Here is a 26,969-nt window from a genome sequence, read left to right on the forward strand (position 1 = left end):
GGGCTGCATGGTTCTCCCTGCCATGTTATCCTCCCAGGAACCCAAGATAGGTAAGGCAGAGTGACAGCGACTAACCCAGGCTCTGCCAGTGAGCTTTGTGGTTGGAGGAGGATTTGAACTTCAGTCTTCAGGATTCAGTCTTCAGGGCAGTCACAGGATTCCCTAGTGGACAGCCATGGATTCACTGAGTGGCCTTGGGCCATTCACCTATTTTCCCGCTTGTAAAGAGGACATAATTCTGACCTCCCTTTCAAGGTTGTTGCGGGAATGAGAAAGTTCTGGACAGCAAAAGCCTCTTTGCATTGTAATGAATATTGCATAAACGACGCACCCTTCACTGTGATTGCATGTCATTCTGGGACAGCGGATCTGAAGTGGAAATGTAATTAAAACAGCTCTGTTTTTTTTAAAAAAGTTACATTTATATGCCTCCCTTTATCTGAAGATCACAAGGCGGTTTACAGCATAAAAAATACATATGGATTAATTGGAGTTCTTGGACCTAGAGTGTGGCCCTGTGGTTTTAGAGCCAGGAGTTCTTTTGCCCACAAAATATTATTTATTTTTAAGATATATGAAGTTGGGTCTGTATGGTAGGAAACACAGCTTGCATTTTGCAGTGCTATGCATGTTATCGGCTACACTGCAAAGATTCCTCTCCCACGCAGGACCGCTAACATAACATAGACCTCAACTATCTGAAAGACCACCTCCTTTCATACAGACCCACTCTTTATGAATGCACAGGGGTTAAAAAACACTGCTTACCTTCCCACGGCTGCCGTGAAGAAGTTGCCGGAACTGCCAATCATTTCACTTACCATTTCTGCCTGCAGGGGCTGCAGATCAGCCCTGTGGCTATAGGGTAGCATGGGGGCTGCAGGGGGGCTGGAGCCACTGTCCCTCCCAGAATGCTCCACAACTTTGGGGAATATGTTGGTGGGGCCTGCTTTGCTTGTTGCCTGTGCATACCCCCCCCCAACAGCCCAAGGTGCTGGTGCTTTGAATATTTAATAAAATATCAAAGTTCTTCTGTTTGATGTTTAAAATATTGATTTCTTAATCTGGGGTTCAAAAAAATAGGTGTCATATTTTACATGGGGGCATCTTATACACATAAAAATATGCTTTCTATAGCTAGAGGAAGGAGCCTTGTAAGTTAGAAAGGAAGACCGTGTTGCGTTCCAGTCAGGAGTTAGAAATGATGAAAATGGAACTGGAGATGGCTAGAAGTCAAACAGATCAAGCGAAAAGATCAAGGTGGAGGAAAGAGAAAAATTAGCTAGAATTCAGGTAGAAGAAAAGGAAAAATAAAGGGAGCATGAAAAAGAAATGTTTAGCTTTAAAATGCAGGAGATACAGCTTTGGGCAGAGTTGCTCACACCACAGAGAAGTGGGCAAGTTCTCTCAGTGGAACAGGGGAAAATTCCCAGATACCAGAGGCATAATGATATAGAACCCTTTCTGATTAGTTTTGAAAGGACTTATTTTCCAAAATTGGAGAAGACTAGAAATACACCTTCAACTAAAAATGTTAAATTGGTTTAAGAGTCAAAACCTGCCCACAGACCTTGATGACAGCCAGCCTGAGAGACCAGCCAAGGTCTTGCAGGTCTGGAGAGTCCAGGAGGACGTGGACAGGGGCTATATGGAGGCTTTGAGAGGGAGTGAGGAGGGGTGCGATGGGATTAAGGGACACTGGTTCTGAGGTAACTTTCATCCAAACTCGCACCTCAGCTGAGCACAGAGAAAATGATGGCAAGGAATTGGCGCAAAGTATCCATGATACAGAGTTCTTAGCTGAGCAGAGGCAAGCCCTGGATCTAGACACATCAAAGAAGCATTTTAGTTAAAACGCGTTGTAAACCTCATAAAGGGAAATCACATTGATGAAAGACAGGACTCCACAGCACCATCTGGTGTCACAGTGTTATAATGCATATAAAACAGGTTGTGGGTTTTTTTTACTAATGTAACTGAGTCCAAGATGACTCTTTAAAGGAACTGTGGATGAAGTCCAAGAACTCCCCAAGGGAACCTACAGTACAGTAAAGGCTGTTGCATATGTGACATGTCACACAATTCAGGTTCCTGACTGCAGCGGGGCTGCTTCAAGTCTGTGGAGGAGACCCTCCCACAGCCTAGCATTTTGTTCTCTGTGTGGCATCTCTTCAGGGCTGCCGGCCCGAGTTGTTACTTACTGTAACAACTTCATGGTGTTACACCTATTTTTCTTGGGGGGAAAAGCATCACCTCTCAGCCTTTTCCATCCAACTGGCAGCTATTAGCTGCTGTGAGTACTTGTGAGTGAGATCCAGGTGTGCCCCATTAAGTACATTTGGACAATTGTTATCTCTTATAAGGTGCTGAACGTCTTTAACTTCTGCCTAGGACCTATGAAAGCCTTTGAGAGGGACATCTTTCTTTTTCTTGAGGCCTGGGAGTAGAGTGATAAGGGCATGTATTGATTGCTGTGCAAAGGCTTCATAATTTTAAGCAATGATATTGGAAATGGATGATGGAAAATTTTTCTAGAGTGAGAAAATCGTATGTGTTTGGAATGGGGCGGGGGGAGATTTATTTGGTTGCACGGCACAAGAAAACAGCTCAAGATTTGATGGTGTGGAAAATAAATGGAGAGAAAAGGTCCAGAACTGGTTCCAAAAATGCTCCTTCTCCAAAGATTTGAACATTTCCGTATGCCATACAGTGGTGTGATTTTCTTTCATCCCGACAGTTGCTTTCCGTGTCATACAATATCCTATTTCTCTCTGGTGTCATTTTCAGGTAACACTAACACCACAGAAGCAAAAAAAGATGCATCTGTCATGTCTCATTTACTCAGAGCAAAGTCATTCGGGGGCATTTTCCACATCTATTTGATGCTCTTCCATCCCCAGAATATGCAGCTAGCTTGTAGCACCACTGGAAACTTGCAAGACATTTCTTGACATCTCTGAAACGAGTGTAATATTCTGGTGAAAAAGAAATCCCACAGGATGTGCTAATAAAGGAAGGTCTCTGTTATATCACAGAAACTTGCTGAAAGCATCCCTGGGTCTTAGTCACTAAAGTGTGTGTATGTGTGTGTTTGTATGTGATAATTTTCTATGGCAAAAATCAAAGGGAACATGGAATCAGAATGATAATTAGACAGGGTGATCCACCTCCCACAGATTCCTCCTTTTGCTTAAGGACTACTGATTTTTATCTAATTTGCCAGAGTCACAAGGAAGCAGAATGGTGATAAGGATTAGAGACTGTAGACACTGAGACAAAGGAGGCGAAGCTTTAATTAGCTCATTTCAGGGCAGACATGAATTTCTTAGGAACAGATTGTTTGATTCCAGACATATGGAGCATCTCTGAGGTGAACTGCAAAGAGCTTTATGTCTGCAAGACTTTAGCATTGTTTTGCAATTCATGAAGCAGAGAAAGCAACACCATTCAAAAACTGTAAAGCCATAATATATATATTCGCCCCTTCTTCATTTGTGTTCCAGTTTAATTTAAACTGTTCATGGCACCAGTGTTAATGTTTTGTTTTGTTTTTATAATATTTTTATTAGATTTTCAACAAAGATAACAAAAATAAAAAACAAACAACAACAAACACAACAACCACAAACAAAGAAAAATATACATAAAAGCAATATCAAATCTCCAGATCCTGTGACTTCCGTCCCCCTCTCCCTGGTTCCTTAAATTTCCTTTTCAATTGCACATGCTTTCTACTCCAAATTATTTTTCTACCTCAAATTTCCTACACTATTTCTAAATTTACAAGTGCTCTTAAAATCCTACCAATGTACTAACCTGTTTACAATACTTTTGTAAGTAAGTGTTAATGTTTTAAAGTGATTTTAAAGTGATTTTAGGTAGACATTGACTGTGGTGCATCTGCATCCTTGGTCTAGAGGCAAGAGTGCAGTCAGATGCAAGAACAATGTCATTTCCAGACTGACCTGTCCCAGTAAAAACTGTGCAATATTAGATAGATCAGAGCACCCTCCGAACAACCTTTGAGGTAGGTTAGACTGAGATATTAGAATTCCAGGTCACTCAAGGGATTTCATAGCTGGGTATGGATTTGAAGCATCCCCTCCCATACATATTACACTATTCTAGAAAAATACAAGTTTAAAAAAACAGTAGAGCTATTACTTCTGTAAAGTGCATCAGGCAGAGTGGGATCCTTAGATAACTATCCTGAGGTAGTGATTGTGAAAACAAGCTCTTGGTACATTGCCATCGATGGTCAATAGACCATGAAACAGGATGAGCATGTAGAAATATGTGCAAAGTGCTTCCATCCATTGAGGGTGCCCCATCGGAGCCTCGTGTTTCCGTCTCCCGGGAGGTGGGTGAGGCCCACCAAAGAAACAGGGCTGGCTAGAGGGAGGGGTTGCTTCTCCTGCGTCTCCAAGTGAGCTTCTCAAGTGTGCCAGTACTGCACGCCGGTGGTGAGGGATGGGCTGGAGGGGCGGGCTCCTCCTGCCCCGTCCCCCAGCGTACACACTTGTGCACGTGCGCCTTGGCTAAGCCAATCTCCCTGCTGACTTGATCAGGTTCTCTGAAGTCTTAAAAACCAGCCTACTAGTCATGGGTGTAGCCGGGGGGGGCAGGGGGACAGCTGTCCCCACAAATCAAAACAAATCAATAAAAATCTGAGGTTCTGGCCCCCGCAAACAAAATCCTGCCCCCCAACAAAAATCCTGGCTATGCCCATGCTTCTAGTGTCAGAACCTGGATGAAAAATAGACTCTGAAGTGCATAGTCAGCACTCCACTGAAAACAGGGGAGCTTTTGTACAACAATGAAAATGAGACAGGGAATTTTGTTTTAGCCAGGCCAGCTCCAGGTCTGAGGTGGCCCCTGGCAAAGTGCTACCTGCTTTGTTACCTGACAACTTGTGCCCCCCACCAAGGTCAGGGCCCATGCTCATGGGCTCACTGGCACTGCACTCTGCAGCAGATCGAGACCATTGGACTGGCCACTTGGAATTTCCAGCAATGATCCAATATAGCACTGCAGGGAATTTAAAATGGCAGGCAGCTCACAGCTGCCCATTGCAAAGTAGAATTGGGCCACATTCAGCAGACGGCAACAGCACTTGTGGTCCTTCTGCAATTTTAGCTCAGGTCTAAAATGCAGGTATGAAAACTATGGGAAATGTAACTGCAAGTTCTGTTCCAGCCTTTCCTCAATATTGGCCAGATCCACACCATAGATTTAAGGCACTTCCAACACACATTTAAAGCACATGACTTCCCCCAAAGAAGCATTGAAACTGTGGTTTCTTAAGGGTGCTGGGAACTCTAGCTCGGGGTGGGGGGAGGAGCTACAGTATCCAGGATTATTGTGCATTGGGTATATGGTGTGGCTTTGCCCAGTGTTAATTTCTCCTCCCAGCCTCAGGACATATGCGTGTTCCTTTAGGCTGGAGTAGTTGGCTTTCGTGTCAAACAACAATGGTGAAATCCTAACTCTTTATCTGGTCAGTATTGCAGTGGCGGGAGAAGAAAGGGGCATTTTTGTCCACACACCCTTCGCTCCTCTGGAACTTTTGTTGACTCCTTGGAAGCATGAACTGTCAGAACTTTGTCAATAAAGTAAAGCTCATTTTTGTTACATTATGTGCATGTGCCATATTGTCAAATGAATAAGCTAAGTGGGTTTTATGTCTTGAGATATAAATAATACTAACTGATGGAGCTACTAGAAGGGGGAAAATGGGCTAATTTGAGCTTTGTTCCTAGCCCTCTCCATGTGAATGGTGTCGCTGTGAGCCCAGCAATGAAGTTCACTGTGTTGTAGCAGACTGTGCCGTTCCTGAATGTGTCAACCCAGTCTATGAACCAGAACAGTGTTGTCCAGTCTGCAAAAATGGTAAGCTTTCAATACATAAAAAAGAATGTGTGTGTGTTCTTTTTTTAAAAAAAAAAAACCCTCTGTATACCACTTAGAAGCTTAACTTCATTAAGAAAAGCTGGGACTAAGCTTGTGCTAAGAGCAGTGCAGGATTTACGTATAAGCTAAACAAGCTTAGGGCCCCACTCTCTTGGGGGGGGGGCTCCAAAAAAAATAAGGGAGGGGAAACCTGGATGTCCATTTCCAAAATTTAAGATAAAAAACAAATAAAATAAAACCTACATATAGCAACAGTGTTTTGTGTTGTGTAGGCTCCTATGATGCAAGTCATGGGCCCTGCCTGCTAGCCTGCTCCCTAAAATATCACTGGTTTGCTCATTTCTATATATAGGGTGCCTACATTCTGCATGGACTGGTTGCAGGGCAACATGTGCAAATGGTCCATAACTTACCATATAGCACATATTCAACACAAAAAACAGTGACAATCTGTTGTTGACAAAGGACACCTCGACATATAAAAGGCCCCATTTCCTTCAGGAGCTGAGGGCCTCATCAAACCAAAATCCAGCCCTGACTAAGAGCACTCTGATTCATGGCTGCTGGGATAATAGATCCTGATGCCAGTGTTAACACATGCTCCACTTTACAGCCATACAGAGGTCAAGCTGCCAGATGGCATTATGCTTTTACTTCTGCCCCGGGGCAGAGGATGCATGGAAGAATGGCAGGAGTAGGAGAAAACGGGAAGCAGCAAGGAACTGGGTAAGGCAAGTAATGGCCAGACTCCTGGAATAAGGTGATTAAGCCTCAAACTGTAGCTGAGACAGCTTGAACATTTTCTTGCATGCCTTAGCAAACATGAGGACCAGAAGCTTACTTTTACTGCTCTGTATGATTAGAACCATCTTCAGTATAGTCTGAAAAGAATGCTGGGTGACAATACTGGTTCAGTTCATAACTGGAGTCTGCAAGAGAGCTTGCTTCATTCACAGCCCAGTTATGACCCCCAACTGGCCCTTCCCACACCTCAGGGACGTTATCTAGAGTATAACAGAGTTCCAATCGCTCCCTACCCTCTCCTTCCCGAAGTCCATCAGATACGTTGGGGAAACTGCCATGACAGTACAAAGTGCCAGGCATTGGTGGAAGGGTGGGGGAAAGAACGGCAAGCATTAGGCATTCTCAAGATTGATATTCAAGCCACGGAAAGGAGCCTCTGAGGCTTAAAGTCATCCAGTAAGCGGGGGCTTCTATTCTATCAATTGTGTGACACTTTTTGCCTGTCCCTGCATCATGGAAGAGCCGAGGGGGGGTGGCTTTGCTGCTGCTGTTTGCCACGCTGGGATGGCTGTTACACGCAGTCTTAAAGTGGAGCTGCTATTTGTGCTTTGAAACCTGGAAGGCAGAGTGCTGCCCTCCCATCCTCAGGCATGGCAGCCGACTTTCTCCTGTTCTGTTCTTTTGGCCATGGCTCACCACAAAATCCCACTCCATCTGTGCTAAGTAAATATCCTGTAATTGAGCTGTAAAACATCGCATTCAAAACCCTGCTTCTGAACCCTGCTTATTCCTTTATTTCAGTATGAATTACTTAGAAGTAAATGAACATTATTGGGATATATTGAGGATGATATAACGCTATATTTGAAGGCCCCTGATGAATCAAGGATCTTCCTAGCCTCTGCGTTATGGACTTGCAGAAGTGGAATGTCCCACCATTCACTCTCTCATTGTAGATCGTAGAATTGTAGAGTTGGAAGGAACCACCAGGGTCACCTAGTCCAGCCCCCTGCAATGCTGGCATCTTTTGCCCAAAGTGGATCCTCTCTGCAGCCTCCTCCTACAGATGGTTTTGAATTTTGCCACAGAATATTCATCATAATAAGGTTCACGTATCTGGAGGGAGCAGCTGTGGGAAATAGCTTTGACACTGTTCATATCGGGACACCTTAACACATACGTAGACTGAACAGGGCTTTTGCTCAATGTTATGGGAAAGACAGGAGGGGCTACAGGCTGCTTGCTGTCTTGTGGTGGCTGTCTGTGGCCTGGGCCTTAAGCCTGAGGAAAGGTGGGCTCTTGTGCCAGGAGGATGGAGCAGGAGGGAAGACTCTTTTTCCAGACAGTTCTCCCTTGCACACACACACACACACACACACACCCCGGCAATCCCAGTGGGAGGGAAAGTAAGTAGGCCAGCTTTTAATAGCTATAATGATATCTATAATAATGAATATTATTATATTTATTTATATCCCAACTATTTCTCAGTCTGGGACTTGAGGCAGCTTACACAGATAAAAAAAGAACAAACTAAAAACATTAAAAAGTAAATAATTAAAATGTAATTAAACACGAATAGAATTAAAATATTATAAAAAGATCCTTTAGAAACAGACAATAATAAAAACATCACAGCACCAGCCTTTTCCTCAAAAACACTTAGTTCCCAAAGGCCTGTTGGAATAGAAAGTTTTCCCTTTCTGCTGGTGGAAGGACAGCAAGGAGGGAGCCAGTCTAGCTTCTATAAGGAAGTGTTCTAAAGTCTGGGAGCAGCCACTGAGAAGGCCCTGTTCCACGTCCCCACCAAGCACACCTGTAAGGGCAGAGGAACCGAGAGAAGGGCCTTTCTCACAAGATCTCAGAGTCCAGGCAGGTTCTTATGAGGGAATATGGTCTTTCAGACAGCCTGGACCCCAAACATATGTTCAGGTGTTTTTGTGCACTTCCTTCACACGTGTTCAGTGCTTGGATGTAAAATAGATGGAATTTCAAAGGACCAGTCAACAGCTGACTTACAAATTCATCTCAAAAATAGCACATCGTCAAGCAAATCTTCAAAGACTGTTAGGGCTTAGTTCTAGTTATTTCTGAAGAGCAGTGTTGACTGACCTATGGCCATGGTGGCTGGGGCTGATAGAGATTTGAGTTCTGCAGCATCTGGGATGCCACAGGTTAGCTGTTAATCTGGTGACCCCGTCAACACATTATTCAAAATCCTGGTCCATGTGTCAGCGCCTCTTGCTAAGGAGAGAGCTTTTGGCATCTTATACCTGCTGCCTGGAGCTCACAACTCTGAAGCCCTGCTTCTTTATCTCCAATATGTGTTGCTGGCTGTTCAAAGGGAAGGAAAACACACTCTAGATATGCTCAGAGACACTCTCTTTGCTATTACCTGCAGAGCTGAGGGTTGGCACAGATAATATATTCATGACAGGTCTGAGTTAATAATGTGGTTGTGACCGAGTCCTGACGATGTCATTTTCATTCTCTATTATAGTAGCAAAAAATATCCCAGGAGCAATGTTTGATGCAAATTCCCATTAGAAAGATTGTTCCTTACGAATCTAATGTTAACAACCGTCATTCTGTGGCAAGGAAAGAGCCCTTCAGCATTTTGCTGTGCTTTCTGCACTAAGCAGTTTAGCATGCCTGCTTGCAAAACTGTTGTGGCCGTTAAGTGGCCAATAATTTCCTCTCAATACACTGAGATTGATTTTTATGCCTTTCTTAATTATAAATGGCCAAGAGCAGAAAGCTGTGCAGCAGTAAGGTTAATGCAGAAAGCTGTTGAGTCTAGCATTCCTGACCTGAAGATTCACATTTTTAAAAGGGAAAAGGAAAAGGAAAAAGCCAACATCTTCTCCCCTCCAGTCTTGCCATCTTTCATGAGTTGGTACCTAATTTACACTCTATTTTTCTTATGTGACAACTGCAACAATCAAGTGATGGCGGAACTTTTACTAATGACACCATCTAAACCAGGATACGTGGGAAGGAATTGGTATTTGGCTCCGCGAAAGAAAACAAATGTAAAGCCATTCTTACTTTTTCTGTCTTTCTTTTTTTGTAGCTGCCTCTTGTGAGTAGGGATTAGGAAGAAATTAGTTCAGTTTTTCATTTTAATGCAAACCTACCTAACTCACACTTCCTGAACCAATGATCACACATTTACATTTAACACAGTTCCAAAGATAGACACGGGCACACTCTCAACATACACACAAACTTTAACATAACCACACACATAACACAACACACAATCACAGACACAACCACACCCATACAGAAAATTCAGCGTTGGGAACAAGCTGCCACCTCCTTTTTCCCTCTCGTCCTCCCCATTTGGGAAGCCCCACCAGTAGATTGGCGCATGGGATAAACATCTCTGGAGAGCCTCCTCCACGAGGCAAGGGGAAGCAGAGGCACTCATGGACAGCTGCTAGGAAAGCCACTGGATTTGGAGGCAGAGCTGCAGCCTCCTGGCAACTCTTACACAGCTGGAGTGTTCAAGCTATGAAAGAGGCTCCTCCTCCTCCTTTTCTTCTTCTTCTTCTTCCTCCAGTTGCTTCCTGCAGATAGCAGCTGAAATTTGTAGTGCATTCTGAAACCACAAGAATAGTTCTGATTGCTCCAAAGATCCCAACAGTGCTGCTGTCAGAACTGCTTGTGCTTTAAGAGGGAAGACTTGCCAGAGCACCCCAAAAAAGAAAACATAAACTAGCAGTGTTGGAGCCCTGCCCTTTCCCGATACCAAAAATCAGATGTCTGAGGCAGCTGCCTCACTTTGCCTAATGGAAGGGCCATCCCTGACTGTCCTAGATGGGCTCTCATGCTAATTTGTGTGTCACTCCCACATTCAAGTGGTTCTGTGAATTAGCCCCAGGATCTCTCAGGATTTCCCCAAATGAAGCTGAATGGCCATTTTGTGCTTTGCAGAATGTCAGTGGCAGTTCCGCTTGCCATGCTGGCTGCACAGAGCCACTTAATCGAGTTGTACATCTAGTAGGCAGACTCTGCGGAAAGGCTAAAATCTGAGAGCAGAGAGATATGCGCCTCCTTTCCAGTCTCATCGTCTAATTTGTCACTGCAAATGTTAAGGACGATGGCTCCAGGTGATGTGCAACATTTCTGTCTTAAGAGGAAAGGTCACTTAATTTCAAGTTTCCCGGCACTGATAGAATACAAAATCATTGCCCCAAGTTGTTATTCCTACTCATCGTGACTTTTTGAAACAAAAGTCTGTCAAGTGTTGTTAACTCCCTCTTTTACATGGTCTAAAATTTGCCTCCTTCTGTTAAAATCAAGCTCACAACTGTCACAATCTGTGATGGCCCTGAATCCCACAGGCTGCACTTAAACTTACCAAGAAAGATCTCTCCCTGCCCACTGCACTGTGGTGCAAGAGGAATGACCACCTGAAGAATCATCCCTTCCCCCACTGCACTGCTGTGAACAGGCCTGTAAGCTCTGGAGATCCAAAGATCAAGCAGGAGGGTGACAAATCCAGTGCAGCAAGACCTCATTCAATGCTTATGCCCTGTAGAGTCATAGCACTGCCAGAATCTGAATCCAAACAGCAGCAGCAAGCAGCACTGTTTTGCCAGTGTTTTCCTTCCAGCATAAATCAGCAGTGCTATTGATTATATACATGGCTGTGGGAGTGCCCCTGTTCTATGGGAACACAGAAAAAGGGCAGAATATGCCACTGAGCATGTGTTTCAACTTCCTTATTTTTTTAAGTTCAAACAGCTGCAGATATGCGCAGCCACGTGGGCACTGCCTGCTGAAGTTTCCAAAGCCACTGGGGATTCCAGCAGCCTTGTATAGCTGCTTGCTCTTCCCTGTAACTAGCAAGCACAGAATAAATCATGCCAAAATAAGAGTTCATGCAATTTGGATTACCTTGGCACATTTTCATTTAATATAGGCCCTGCTTATTCATCACCAGCAAGAAAGAGGCACATCACAAGGGTTATTTAGTAGTCAGGGAGAATCAGCGTCTCAATTCAGCATTGATATTATAGAGCTGGGCTACAAAAAAGTACCCATTGCTTGGCTCTGCGTGTCTGGCTTCACCAGATTTATGTGAACAGGACTGCTCACTGCATCTTCAGCTCTTCATTTAATTTAATTTTGGTTGTAACTATGAAGTGGTGCCATTAAAATGTCTCTTTCATTCCTAGAGTTGGAGGCACCTAGGAGGTCTCCTGTCCCTCATCGCTGGTCTATTGTCCTATAATGTTAAGAGGGAACAGGGCAGGGGGCAGTAAGATTCCGAAAGACACTTTGCCAGCTTGGTCCAATACTTATCTTTTCCTGCAATGAGGAAATATTTCAAAAGGAGGAGGTGAACACAAGCTGTGTTGAAGTTGCTAAAAATGTCCTCTTAACAGATGTAACCAACTGAAAGGTTAGTCAATTTGCAGCCATGTGATCAGCCAGAAGTTACCAGCACATGGGATTTGAAGCAGTTGTCAGATTGTAGGAATGTACCGCTTAGCTTGTGCCCAGGGATTACATACTCACAGTGTCCATTCCCCAGGGACTGCCCCTGTCTTCTCCTAAGACTCCCTCATAAATGTCTGGCCCCTTTTTGCTGCTGTTTTCATGTGTGTATGTGTGTGTGTGTGTGTGTGTGTGTGTGTGTGTGTGTGTGCCAGTGCCATTTCAGAAAGTTTGAACACGTGAAATAGTGCACTCACTTCCAATTCACTCACTACCCCCATAATCTATAGTAAATGTTGCTGGATGTTTCAGCTGAGCTATTCCATAGATCAAACCAAATCCATTTTGAGATTAAGCAATCCATTAAATATTCTATTATTTATAAGGAGTCTGATATTGGTCACTTTATTAACATGGTCTGCTACAGATGCTAGAGTAGTTTATTTACTATTGCAGGGTAAATAAATACAGAAAAACCTTCAGTTTATTTATTCTGTTCTAAAATATACTGTATATACCATATCCTCCAGTGTTTCTCCGATGAAAAGAGGGACGTCCTAAGGAAAAGTGGGACATTCTGGGATCAAATCAGAAACCAGGATGGCTTCTCTAAATCAGGGACGCCCTTAGAAAATAGGGACCTTTGGAGGGTCTGTCTTTGGGACTTGTAGGGCAGAAGTCAGGGAGCCCAACAGCAGGTGGCGCCAGAGTCAATGACAGGCAGAACCAACCAGGGTAGGTCTGTCCCCACCCACCTCCATGCTGAGTTGTACAAGCGCAGCACCGAGGTGTGGGAAGAGGAAGCTGGTAGGCAGTGCCACCCCCTGGACTGAATTGCTGTAAGAAGGCAAGCAAGCAAGTTGGTGGTGGTGGGTCAGTGCCCCATTCACCCTGAAGGGTTAGTCTCCACTGACACATAGCCTGGAGGCACATGTAAGAGTCTCGATTACTCCTGGCCTCAGCAGACCAAAACACAGGGATCTCTCACAGTGTTGTCTTGCAAAGCAATGTAATCCCTATTATTTATCCCCCTTTGCATGGGAAAAACTGTGCTCAAGCTCTGTCCTGTTGAACTGCATCATGGAGCTGTAGTTTTATATCAGTGGAATGTATGTTTTTTAGAAGTCTTTCTTTGGAATAATTGAGAGATGGATCTTTACGGTGCCTTTAATCCTCCTGAGTGCAGTCTGGCACTGTGAGATTGTTCCAAGTGTTCTCTTCCATTTTCCTTTGCCCAGCATAGCCTGCATTCCAAAGGGAAGGGTCTCCTTGGCAGCCAAAACACCACTGAGTTCACTGGGATTTATGTAACTCTGACTACAAGTCATAGCTTATATGTCACAGACCCTCCAAGTGTCTCTATTTTTCAGAGACTGTCCCGGATTTACAGAAGCTATAATCCTGGAATGTCCAGCTTTTCCTTAAGATGTCCCTATTTTCATCAGAGAAATGTGGGAGTTATGTGATCCCCAAGCCAAGGATATAAGGAACTAAACGATATTTAGAGGACATCTGAAGGCAGCCCTGTATAGGGAGGTTTTTTAGTGTGTAATATTTTATTGTGTTTATATATATGTTGGAAGACGTCCAGAGTGACTGGGACAACCCAGTAAGATGTGTGGGATCTAAATAAATTAATAATGGTAGAATAGGACATTCCTATTTTCACCAGAGAAATGTTAGAGGGTATGATATCAGAGCTCACAGACATGTAAATGTACATGTAAATAGGGACAGTTGCAGATTATATGGGGGGGGAGTTGTTTTGTTTTTCTCTCTCCATGCAGCTTAAATCAGCAGAGGAGAAATGTTACAAAAGGAGCATTTTGCCATTAGATTTGAATGACAGAATAGCTCGACGTAAGCAGAAATTCTGATCTTGTGGATTGGTTCTTTCTGCAGATCCCTGACTTAGTCATAACAAGAACAGAAACAGTTTTTTTTGGTTACAGATAGGTAGCCGTGTTGGTCTGCCATAGTCAAAACAAAAAAAATTTTTTCCTTCCAGTAGCACCTTAAAGACCAGTTGGTCTTTAAGGTGCTACTGGAAGGAAAAAAAAATTTTAGTTTTTTTTTTGGGGGGGATACACTGCTGTGAATAACGAGCACTGCCAAATTGCCTGTAACTATGCGTTTAGTTAGATTACTTAAATTCCAGTGAGATTACTGTGCAGGGTTCCAGGAGTTGGGCAGAACCCATCAAAAGTTACATCTACCGGTGGTTCTCAATCAGGTGACAAATATGTGCAGATTTTTTTAATTAACAAAACCCCACCACCACCACCACAACAATCCTCCAGTGTGAATCATAACTTGAGCTGGTAAATTAACTATTTCTGTTCTAAGTCATGTGTCCAGTTATGTGCCCCCCCCAGTAACCACCCAAACACTTCTCTACCCCCAAACCCCTGCCACCCACTAGTGTAACTGGCTGCTCTTGCTGCTCTGGCAGTGAGTGAGTCTCTTTTTTCCTTCCTCTCATTTTTTATTTTTACAAATTTTAATGAAGACAACCTAGAGAACATGCATAATATACTCATATAGTACAGATAAGTAAGTACATATCTATAATCCTCAAAATATCTGTTGCTCTATCAATTATGGCCGCTTATGATAATACAACTTACCATCATTATTGTAATAGACCTCTATCCTATCTTAGAATATTCCCAGGCCTTCTTCCTCTAGTTCCTGAAGCACAGCTATGATAAGTGTCAGTTTCCCAAGAATTACCAATGTCCATAAGACATCCTGGGGGGATCAAGAGCTCTAGAATAGCTACGTTTTCTAGTCACTACATTAGTTACTGGTGTAGCAGGACTTCAGGAGCCACATAAGAAGTGGGTGTGGAGTGGAACCCCCCCCTTTTAATTCCTTTACTCCCACCAGAGTTTTTGAAGCAAGGTAGGTGGGTAGCAACAGGGAGAAGGTTAGGAGCCCAACTGGTGAGGGGGTGGGTTGAAATAAGGGTTCTTGAAGACTGGGGGGAGGGCAAGTGGAAGGTGTTTGAGCATTCTCTGGCTCTCCCACCCTCTAGGTAGAAAACTAACATATCAGGGCAATAAAAAAGCTAGCACCTTCCCTTTGACATGCTATTTTCCATATGTACTGTAGCAGTTTTATCTGGCAAGGAGGACCAACGCATTGTGTGAGCCACCACATAAAGTCTGGAGTGGTCAAATCCAGGAAAAGGTTTAGCACCTCACTGAGGCCTATGTTTTGACCAAGGTCCATTGTAATTAATGGGACTTAAGTGAATAAGTCCCACTCCATTGCTTCCAATAGGCAACTAATGCCATAAGTGTGACTTAACATCCGCTGCAGTGTGCTCATTGTTCCCCCACTACCATAACAGACCCTCCAAGGGTCCCTATTTTCCAGGGATGTCCCTGATCCAGAGAAGCCGTCCCAGTTTCTGATTTGATCCCAAATGTCCCACTTTTCCTTAGGATGTCCCTATTTTCATTGGAGAAATGTTGGAGAGTATGGAATTATACGACCCCCGAGCCGTCTGAAGGCAATCCTATATAGGGAAGTTTTTTAATGTTTAATGTTTTATTATGTTTTTAAATATGTTGGAAGCTGCCCAGAGTGTCTGGGGCAACACAGTAAGCTGTGTGGGGTATAAATAGTAAAATTATCATTATGGAACGGGACGTCCCTATTTTCATCAGAGAAATGTTGGAGGGTATGCCATCAACAACAACAACAACTGGCTTTTGTTCTTGCCATTTTCCCCCTGCAGTGGGGACGGGGAAGGAGGTAACATAAAACTGCCTCCTTCTCTTTCCCCTCCTTCCCCCTGACCACCTATGCAGCTATCAATATCACTTATCACCCTTTAGGCAGGTTGAGTGGGTGTGCACCGGATTCTGCTACATCCCCAGTAACTTCAGTGGGAGCCAGTGTGTTAGTGAGGAATGAGGGTGGGCTACCATTTGTGTAGTTTCAGTTTTAGGTCTTAGCAAATTTCAGCTTGTTGCCATCACACTACAATATAGATAAAACCAAAACACACTGACAGTGAAAAACTTCCTGGCCACTGCATTAATCACTTGATGCAAAGACTAGTGGAGAGAATCATGATGAAATATCAGACAGAAGAAAGATGTTCCATAGGCAATCTCTCATTGACTCTATAATTAAAGTTGTAAATTATCAAACTTGATACGGACTTTGAAAATACTGTTCCTGTATCTGCCTTCCAAGGCTCACTTGAGATTCTTGCTGATATCTGCCAGAGCATTGCTTGTGCAAGGAGCAAAAGGTCAGGTGTGGTTGTCATGTACATTTATTTTAATAGGCAACAAATATTTATATGACCTCTGCTTTTAGGGCTTTGGCAGAAATAACAGTAAATAATCATTTATTCCCATGCATGGCATTTCTATAGTTTACCAAAGCTTCTTTCTTAATTTACTTAACAAATATAAACTTCCTGCTCATTACTGAATTAATTTAAAATCAACATTTAAGACACAAATGAGCTGCCCATATCTGGCACAGAAATCCTCAGGATGCGAACAGAGTGACCTAAGTGACCTAAGACGTCCTCAGAGAGGTGGTGTGGCCTGACATGGACGGGTGGATCACTCAAGTGACTGGGTCTTGTGACCTTCAGTAGGGGTGTTGAAGCCATTGTGTGTTACAGAACTGGGCAGAGATAGGACATGTTGGGATAAGGGGGGTGGGGAGAAGTGATATCTTGCTCACCTAACACTGAGTAGGAGTAGCCGTATTATCCCATCTTTCTAATAATATGACTGTCTTGGGGCTCAGGCTACTTTGCATGCTGCTTCGCCTATGAATACTATCTATGGCATCCCAAGGCAAGCTCTTGGGTGTTCTTCCTTCAGCTTGATAGAGTGTGCCCCAAAATTAAATCAAGAAAGTTCTCTGGTGCTTAAGCACTGCCTTGAGGGAACTTCAAGGTTAAAAGATTTCACTTCACAATAATACCACGGAAGTGTCAAGTTCCAACTGACCTCCAGTCCATTCATCCAGCTAGTGGGTTGGCCATATATCTACTTCCTAGGTTAGGCCAGCTGTCACTCTGTGGCATTCAAAGTTGGAAATTGACATTTGCATTGCAACTTCTGTACGTTCTGCTCTAAATAATTCACCTTGCTTGGCCCTGCTGCTGATCTCCTGATCCATCCTCCTCTGGGTGCACACTTGTCCTGCTTCAGATGGATAGTAATCCTGGTATTTGCTTGCTCAATCGAATATCATGAATAGGATGCCCCCCCATCTAACCTGGGTCTATGTCTGTCTGCTGGCCAGGCTGTAAAAACTCACCCCAAGCTGAATTTTCCCAAACTGAAAGAAGATGGGAGATTCTGACTTGCCCCTTAATTGTGAGCACATCTCCTTCTCATTATTTCACAGGGATATACTTGCAAAGCACCACAGATCCATGGGCCAATCTTTCTGCAACTCGGACATATCAATAGTATGTGTATTCATGGTTGGTCTTCTTCACCACCACCTCCCTTAAAGGATACTTTTACTCCTTGGTTCTTTGCAAGAAGTTATATAACCTTCAGAAAGACCTTTTTGGAAAGTTCCAAGTGTGATGATGACAAGGACATAGAGCCCACTCATGCACGGCCACTCCTAATTTGTCATTAGAGTGTCTATTTGTAGTTTAATGTGGGTTGGCTGCCTAATTGCTCTCTGTGTCTTTAATATTTTGCCTCAGGCTTTGTGAATGTTAGCATAATTGAAGTGAGGAAGTAGAAGCTTCGGGAAGACTCAGTACTCTCTGGTTATATGGCAAATAGCTTTGTGCATGGACAGGTATGTCCACCTGGGCAGACATTTCATGCCATCCTAATTGTAAACTAATGTGGAGATTCCTCATGTTTTGTGGTAAACCAATCCATAGACTCCCCACAGACTCACTTCTGTATTAAGAGTCTTGGATTAAGTGATGTTTCCCAAATGGAGCATCTCCCATCTCATTCTTGCAATAATCCTGCAGCTGCTGCTCCCTCTTTCTGGAGTGTGTGACCCAGCATTTGAAGGCACTCTCCATGCCCTAAGCTTCAGCAAACTTTATCAAAGTTTCCTCTCTAAAGAGACTGAGTGGTAGCGAGACAGAATGTTTGGATACCATCAGCTAAGCAGTAACTTCAGCACAGTCTTCATGTAGCCCATTTGATAGGCCTGCATCAGTCCTGCCAAGCAGTAAGGAGAATTTCCTCACCACCAGTTGGTACAAACGTGTGGCAAATTAGTTGTCTCTACAGATTTGGTGTCATTTGCAAAGATCAAACCTGTTTCATCTGATCAAAGATTTCATCTGATTGGGAAATGCAGTCTACAGCAATCTTTGGAAGGGTGGAAATTTCAAAAGTTGACTTGCTTCCACTTTCGAGTTTTTACTTGGTTATTCAGAGGCTACACTTCAGTGTACTAACTGACATTGTTTTCTTTCTAATAGTGATCACTATTTCCTGCTTGGCAGGGGGTTGGACTCGATGGCCCTTCTGGTCTCTTCCAACTCTATGATTCTATGATTCTATGATTCTATGACTTTAAGATGATAGCCAAAGTTATATTTGTTTAAAGCTACCAGGTCTAACCTACTGGCAGAGAGTAGTAAAGCTACTAATGCCTATGGGGATGGAATATGAAAATATTTAGGATCTCTCAAAGTGCAGTGTCCAGTCACCAGATTCAGGTAGGTAGCCATGTTGGTCTGACGCTGTCAAAAATAAATTAAAAAATTGTCCAGTAGCACCTTAGAGACCAACTAAGTTTGTTCTGGGTATGAGCTTTTGTGTGCATGCAGTATCTGAAGAAGTATGCATGCATGCAAAAGCTTATACCCAGAACAAACTTAGTTGGTCTCTTAGGTGCTACTGGAGAATTTTTTATTTTATTTTTTATTTCAGTCATCGGATAATACAGATGGTCCCTTCCCTTTATATTCAGTTTCAACAGCAGCAGCTTCATCAAGCCCAGTTTGGTAAAGATAGATTGTAAAGCAAGTGGGGAACCTTTCCTGGACTACAACTCCCATCATCACTGACTATTGGCCATGCTGGTTGGATTTAATGGGAGTCAGAATCCAACAACATATGGAGGGTCACATATCCCACACTCCTATTGCAAGGCATCTGACTGCTTTCCCATTTTATTGTAAATGAGTACCTGATCCATCCAAGATGGGTACATCATTGGTCTATACAGGTGTGGGACTAACATCCTCAGGTATATAGGCTATAGGAAATGGTCACCTTGTTAATTGATGTTGCAGGATGATTTACGGTGATATCCTGATCTAGCAAAGGAGACCTTAAGAATGGCCATCTATGGGATGAGGCTCATCCATGTACTGTTGAACTTAATGTGTGGTAGATGAACATCATTATCCGGGCGAAATAGTCACGTGCAAGGCAGATCACCAGAGTAGGATTAGGATATGAGTCTCTAGTGGAATTAGAGAGGAGATATTATACTTACTAGGGAGTAAGCCCCATTGAATACAATTGCACTTGTAAGTTTCCCAGATCCCAATGTAATTCATTGTCTGCTGGACTAAACTCAATTCTTCATAGCTTTTTCATTTCCCTGCCAAAATTATTTCTGGGATGGTTCACAAGGTTCAAAAATATTTTGAAAATCTTTGAAGAATGAAAAGATGTTTCAGAGATGTTTTAGCTGCCATTTGATTATATACAACTGTTGCAGGATAAAGAAGACCCTGAAAATTTGGGAGGACAAGAGATGAGAGAAGACTTCATTCACTTCTCTGAAGAGTTGTTTGGATCCCTGGGGAAATCCCGCTAGAAACAAACAAACAAAAAAGTCAGCAATTACTTTTTAAAAAAGGAAAAAAAATGTGATGTGGATCAAATATTAAGCAACCAAATTTGGGGATTTCAATTCTCACCCACCCCTGAAATGTACTACTCATTACTAGTGGCGAAACATGACTCTTGCAGTGCTTTATTTACAAAAACCTGTTTCATCTTATCAGAGATTTCATCCAATGTAGTTAACAGCATCCTTCTTTCATGATTGTAATCAAAGAAATGTAACCAACTGTTCATTTCTGATCTTATACTTTTCATGGTGCTATGATGAAATCTATAGTGGTCTTCTCTCAGTACTACTCCAGCAATTAGTACTCATTTGAATCCCTACCTGATAATATACTAAATAAAGCTACCATCACCACTTTATTCCCACCCCATCCCATAACATTATTCAGGTAATCCAAAGAGATGGAAAGATCACATTGAAATGCCAGCTGCTAGGATTAAATGTGGGGAGTGGTGACCAGATGGCAAAGAGGACCGTGCTCCCGTACCTTTAATTATCTCCTCTGCATGGCTGTTAAAGGTGCCCGGGCCCTTCCCCCTTTTCCCATTTGGCTGCCATAGTTAGATATTGATGACTTAAGGAAGTGATGCAGAATAATATGTGAAAAATATCAGATGATTCTTTCACTCAATTTGTTGTTGTTGTTGCAGTTAATACTACCCCTTGTATATTGTGAGCCTTTACAAGCACAATAAATTCATTATTATATCTACAATTGCCAGAAAATAGTGTCAGAAAATAGTGCATTCACTTTTCACACATACAGTTGTGAATGTTTATGTTTAGGTGATTGTCAAGATTCACTGGAGTATGACTTGAGTTTGCAGGTGTACAAAAAGTCTGTTTGGGCTTATCAACTTTCAAATGTCAGTGTTGACATACACCAAAGTTTGAGCTGTCACTGTTACATATATGTGGAATCAAAGTTGAAGAAGATGGTCTTGTAGGGCATCTTAGTCGAACTTGACTTAGGAAACAGATGGTGAAGTACATGTGTGTACCTATCACATTTTTGCTCTCACTGAGATGATAAAGCTGTCTGAACTATATCACTTCAAGTTGCCAGATGGACTAAACTTGCAGGAGGGTATTAGCTTACCTGGGAGTGAGTGCCATTGAACTCAATGGGACTTTCTTTTGTGGAAATAGGCATTGGGTTGTGGTGTCAGATTGGAGTAATGGTAACTAGACATGGTAGCGAAAAGGAATCTTCAGGATTGGAGGCAATATGCCTCTGGATGCTCCTCAGTACCAAAAATAGTAACCCTTCCACACCAACATGTCAGACATGAAGGTTTTGGCCTAGCCTCTTCCTGTGTACTTTACTGGGCAAGGACTTTTTGTGAATGGAGAAATGTTTGCTCATGTTGAGCCCCCACCTGAGTTTGAAGTTGTACAGACCAAAACAGGCTTCCTCAACCCCCAGGAATCCTCCAGATGTTTTGAATAACAACGCCAATCAACAGTGACCATCCCAGAACTTAGAAGATACCAGGCTGGAGGATACGAGGCACAGACTGACCGCCTCATTAAGAACTAGGCTGCAGATGTGGTCAAAATGTGTGTTTCTACCTAAAAGTGGACAAGGTAGGAAAGAAATCCACAAGCAGGGATTCTTTCCCCTTGACTTATAGAGGCTTACTGAGCAGTTGTCTGGAAGCCCCTGCTTTAAGTACGGTATAATAACTGGCTGGCATTGGAAGAGAGTAGTGGAGGGTGTCATTTGGGCAGACCAGATTCAAAAGAGGACGGGTCTCTGACACCTTAGGAAGAAGAGGAGTAAGGGAGCTTGAATCTGGGTTCCCTTAGCCTTGTGAGGTATATCCATTCCAAGCAATGCAAGATTGATGATACTGTTAGGAAGATCCAGTGCCACTGGAAACAGACCAATGGCTCACCTAGTCCAGCATCCATTTCCCCACAGTGGCTTCTTTATATATTGAAGCTCACCTTTGTAAATGGTCTAGAGGAGAAAGGAGCCATCCTTTCTAAATGCTTAGATTCAGTTGTACATCTTAAGCCTTGAGGTGGGTATGGATGCTGGTTCATCAAGCATTTTGTTTAGGCGAAGCTGCAGAGTTGCTTTGCTTTTGATTTAGGACATATTTAATTCTCTCTTGTTGGGTTCTCCATAAGGGAAGAAAAGAGAATGTGGAAAAGGAATCCTAGTATGTAAAGTGCTGAATGTTTGATCTGGTCTTTTTATATTAAATTGAGACTTTGCTGAGTGAGGGGTGTAATAAAGCTATGAATTAAATATTACAGCTAAGTGAGTTTGGCAAATGGAAGATTAAGAAGGCACTTAAAATTTTTTCTGTGTTTCCCACCCACTTCCAGCTTCTGTGTCTCTGCTATACTCATTAATTCTAAACCAGGGATAGTCTTTCTCCTCTCTTCTCTCTCTCTCTCTCTCTCTCTCTCTCTCTCTCTCTCTCTCTCTCCCTCTACACCCACACACCATTTAAAATGAGATCATTACTGAAATCTCATCCTGGACATTACCATATGTTTGAGTAGTGCTGAAGCGTCAAAGTCTCTCATCCATGACAGCCATAGACTAAGTATTTTCATATTATGAACCCTTGAATTAGATATGATGAGAAATTTCTTCCACCTTCCACTTCAAAGCAAATTAAGCTACCTTGATGCATTTGGATGAAGGATCTGCACTGTCTTTTAGCAGCAATCCTACAAGGAACCTCATTGAATTCAATGAGACTTACGTTTGAGCGGATATGTATAGGATTGCACTTTTAATTATGTAAACGTTTTTGCACCTTTCTTTCCCTTTAAAGCAGGGTTGTGAAGCCAGTGGGCCTCCAGATTTTGCTCAACCCCAGCTCCTGTTAACCCCAGTCAACATGGCCAATGGTCAGGGATGAAAAGACCTGTAGCCCAGTAACATTTGGAGGCCCCCAGGCTCCCCAGCCCTGCTAAGCCCACTGGGTTATCCAATTTGGTGCCCTCTAGATGTTGATGAACTACAACACCCATCATTCCATGGGGCTAATGGAGGTCCATCAACATTGGGAGGAGCACCAGGGTAAGCTGCCCCTTACCCAATGGTATAAGGCATTGGCTTGCATCTAGGAAAGATGTATTCCAATCCTACGTATGCAACAGCTATGTTGATAGTAATAAAAAATTAAGGAAGTCACATTTTATACACGGCAGACTGAGGCTGATGAAGTGATTTCTTGTAGACTGTGTTTAATCCCCAGCACTTTCATAAAACTCACTGTGTAGGACTTTGGTCACTCACTTCACGAAGTGAGACACTGAGCAGCGTGATTATGATTGAAATGCTTCTTATTCATTTGGTGGCATCAAGGTAAGACTTAGTAAGTCTTCTGTGGACTTCTCTAACAGGTGAGGTGCTCTCTGGAGCTACTCTGAATGATCTTGGAGGGTCAAAGTACTTGGAGCAAGCCTGATACAAGGAAGGAGGGGGCAGCACTTTCAGGTGATGGACTGTGCCCAGCAAAATAGACACATTAAACTTTGGTATTTTGCACAGGATAACTAGGGCCTAATGGTCACAGAAACCATTTTTTTCTCACTGTATCTGATAAGAGCATGCTATCTTGATTATGAGTACAACCATTAGAGATATGTTTATGTGTCAAGTGAGAACATGAACACAGTATAATTCAACCCAGCAGCAGAAAAGTTGCCTCAAGTCAGGAATTGTTGGCTGTGGACAAGGTTAACAAAATTTCAAACTGAGCGGGTATCACTGAGGTCAAGAATGCTGGCAATTTCCCTTGGCCTTATCTTCTCGCTTTAGCACAGTTCCTTTGGTGACAGAGGAACAATCGGGCCTGGCAGAAATCAACATCAGAGCACTGAAGAACTATTTTGCCAGAGGCACCAGCAATTTTCAATGATGCTTCCAGTTGGAAGAATAAAAGAATGTCAGACACACTCTGGAGATGATTATATTGTTTTATATTTCACCTGGACTCATGTTGAAGAAATGCAGTTGGTTTTGTAGTTCTGTTGCTTCTCTCTGTGTTACGTACATGTCACTCTTTCTCTGCCTTCCAACTCCACCTCTTCTCCCAAAAGGAATCCTGTGTGTGGTCTGTCATGTTTCTCCTGCATTCCCACATCCCTCCAACCACAAGCTGTACGTATCTACTCTTCCCACATTACATTTGCAGACACAGGAGTGATTTGTAAATTTCTAGGGCTAATCACAGCCATTAGGGAGCAAAGCCTGGGAGGTTTTCTGGATGATTTTGTTTAGAGAAAAATCACCCTTAGGTGTTTTTCATGTCTGGCTGCAGTTAGGAATATAAGAAGCCACCTCAGACCCATTGGTACACTTCACTCAGTAGTGTCCATCCTGGTTGGCAGTGGCTCTCCGGGGCTTCAGATAAGTGGACATTTCCAGCTGCATGTTGAACCTGGGACCTTCAGCTTGTGAACTGGGTGCTTTTCTGCTGAGCCTTTTGATTCTGACATTGCCCCATGCACTAAAATGCCTCTATGCTCATCCTTTTTCCACACAGTGATTTGCACATAAGGATGCAATCCTAAAGGGGGAGGAGGAATCCAAAGGTGGTTCTACTGCCTTATGCAAAGTCCTGCTGGGCTTGAGCCTACAAAGCAGAAGGGAGGGTGGAGGAATGTTCTGCATTCTTCTGTCCATTTAAAAAAACTTATTGAAATGTTTTCCCTCTCCTTGCTCCCAGAAGAACAGGTCAGAAATTTGCCCTAGTTTGGGATTCTAGCCATTTCCCAGCATGCCTTTAGGGTTCCCACTTTCTTGGGCATTCAGAGTGCCGATATGTTATTTATTTATTCAGAAGGATATTTATATAGCACTATTTCATAAAATACATCAAAGTGGCTTCGAACCAAAGTAAACAACCATATAAAAAAAATCAAAATATGTTGGCGAAGCTGGCACTATTCCAGAGGGATGCCAACATCAGATCCTTTCCAGTATCTGTCTTTGACATCAGAAAGGTTGGTCTGATTCAGCTGGTGGCCTTTGGGGATAGCCTCCCAAGGACAATAGGAATGTAGCCTGATTCTAGTGGCTTTCCCTGTGATACTGCTGTTTTGTCAAAATCTATTACAGCTCCCACTAACCCAGTCAATCTCTGTGCAAGCTTTATATTGAAAATCCCATAATTCAGATATTGTCAGTGTGAGAACTCTATAGACTGTCATCAGCCCCAGCCATCATTGCCAATTATCAAGAAAGATAAGAGTTATAGTAGTCCAGAAACATTTGGGAATTCACACTGGCTATTCCTGCCATTGCAGTGAAAATGAATGTGGAGGGTACTGGATATTGTCATATAATTCCAGCCATTTTTGTCCGGATGAATAAAAATATTTACACTGACAGAATCCCGCCAAAAGCTTCCAGTTGCATAGTGTTCTGTAGCATATCAATAATGTGCTAAATTGCCATTCATCTGTGTGTGTGCACATGTGGGGAGAAAGGGGGAGGGTTCCTTTCCATCCTGTCTTCCCACAGTGTCATCCTAATACCCTGCCCCCTGATAGTGATCCACAAACCACACACACAGAGAGAGAACAAGCTTTGTTTATTCCACTGGCGAAAGGCTTCCAGAATAAATAAAACCATCCAGGTACACATGCACACCTTCCAGAGAGTAGAGAGAATGTTTCCTAATTAGCGTTGATGTACTTGGTTTAAAGAAGGTTTCTGCCTTTTATGTGCTCTCCTAATGCATGTAAATCTCTGCTCAGGTTTTCAGTTGGCATCATTTCAGCCTTAGTTACACTCTCCTCCTCGCAGTGAGCTGTTTGCCTTGTGATATGTATACAGCAGCATTGCTTTTTGACACTCTCCTTTTCAGATCAATACACATCTCTGTGGAATGCAGTACTTTCTCATTTATGATCTAAGCAAAACCCTGTACCTCCTTCCTTTTCTACATTTAGAAGCACCAGAAGAGTGAGAGAGCTCAGAACTCAGAGTAAGCCATCCTGCTGATTGATTTTGGTCAGGGAGCGATGCCGCAGTCAGCCGTGTTTCAGTCTGGGAGGAACACACTGTATCTTTGAAATCAATTCATTTGCCTATCTGCATCTCTGAAAGGAGCCTCGCAGGTGCCGGCCTGAGCATTCTCGCTGCGCACGTTTCCCTGGGTACAGTAGCCGCATGAGTAACTCTTGCCCACATGAGGAGCCCTCTGAAGTCAATTAGGCGTCTCACATGAGCGGCGATTGCTTGTTTGAGTAAGCTCTATGGGATGCAGTTTAATGCCCAGGAAAGGAAGCAGCGGAATGGAAGCTGTCACTGTAGCTCAGAGTCAGATGCCTGGCTCAGAACTGCATAGTAATTGCAGGTGTCCTCCCAGGTTACAGACCAGGGCAGCAAACGCCAAATATTAATGAAAGAATTTAGTTTTCTTTTATTTGAGGCACTGCACTTAATTTGCATAAGACTCCTGTGCTGTGATAAAGCTGCAGGCAAAAGGCTTGAGAGATAATTTTCAGTTACCTTTCAAGCAATGTCAATGCAAACAAGAAATGCATTACAGGAAATACAGAACAGTAATTATTAGGGAACTGAAGGGGGAAATGTGATTAAAAACAGAGGCCTGCCTTTGGAACTAGGCTGGTGTTTTAGCATTTCAATATTTTTAAAGTTTTTTTATTGGAGCTGCCTCTTTTGTGGATGTTACTCCACTAAAAGATTTTAATCAGGGATTTGAGCCACTTTCCTTTGACAATGGGAACCTGTGTTTCAAAGGGCTACTACTTTAATTTCAAAAAGTATTGTTGACATTCAGCAGGAAAACTCCCCGCATTGTAAAATGCACTTAAATAGAGACTTCTGAAGATGGACAGTGTTTCTTCGGAATGACAAAGTCATGAACCAATGTGATGCTGAAACCTTTTGTGGACCACAAACTTTATGGTTGGTGGGCTTAGTATTGCCCATTTGTGCTGTAGGAAGTTGACGTTCTCATGGTTTCATAAAGGAAAAACTGAAAGTTGGGGAGTATCTTTTCCTGAAGTTGGTTGAATAAAAGAGACCACATCCT

At 42.9% G+C, this 26,969-nt stretch overlaps 1 protein-coding gene across 5 annotated transcripts in view; it reads left to right on the forward strand.

Annotated features, from left to right (window-relative positions):
- VWC2L (von Willebrand factor C domain containing 2 like) overlaps positions 1–26,969 on the forward strand; it is a 109,950-nt gene that overhangs the window by 32,820 nt on the left and 50,161 nt on the right. For 2 of the 5 annotated variants that reach the window (XM_083573106.1, XM_083573107.1), the window contains exon 3: positions 5,760–5,889. The exons of 1 other annotated variant lie outside the window; for it this stretch is intronic. In XM_083573106.1, the coding sequence (XP_083429232.1) occupies positions 5,760–5,889 (130 nt within the window). Of the gene's footprint in view, positions 1–3,917; positions 4,024–5,759; positions 5,890–19,800; positions 20,617–26,969 lie in introns of those variants that run through there. 2 more of the 5 variants (XM_083573108.1, XM_083573109.1) reach the window with 2 other exon arrangements.

The sequence above is a fragment of the Podarcis filfolensis genome (genome assembly GCF_964270895.1).
Source record: "Podarcis filfolensis genome assembly, chromosome: 1".
NCBI classification, from domain to species: Eukaryota; Metazoa; Chordata; class Lepidosauria; order Squamata; family Lacertidae; genus Podarcis; species Podarcis filfolensis.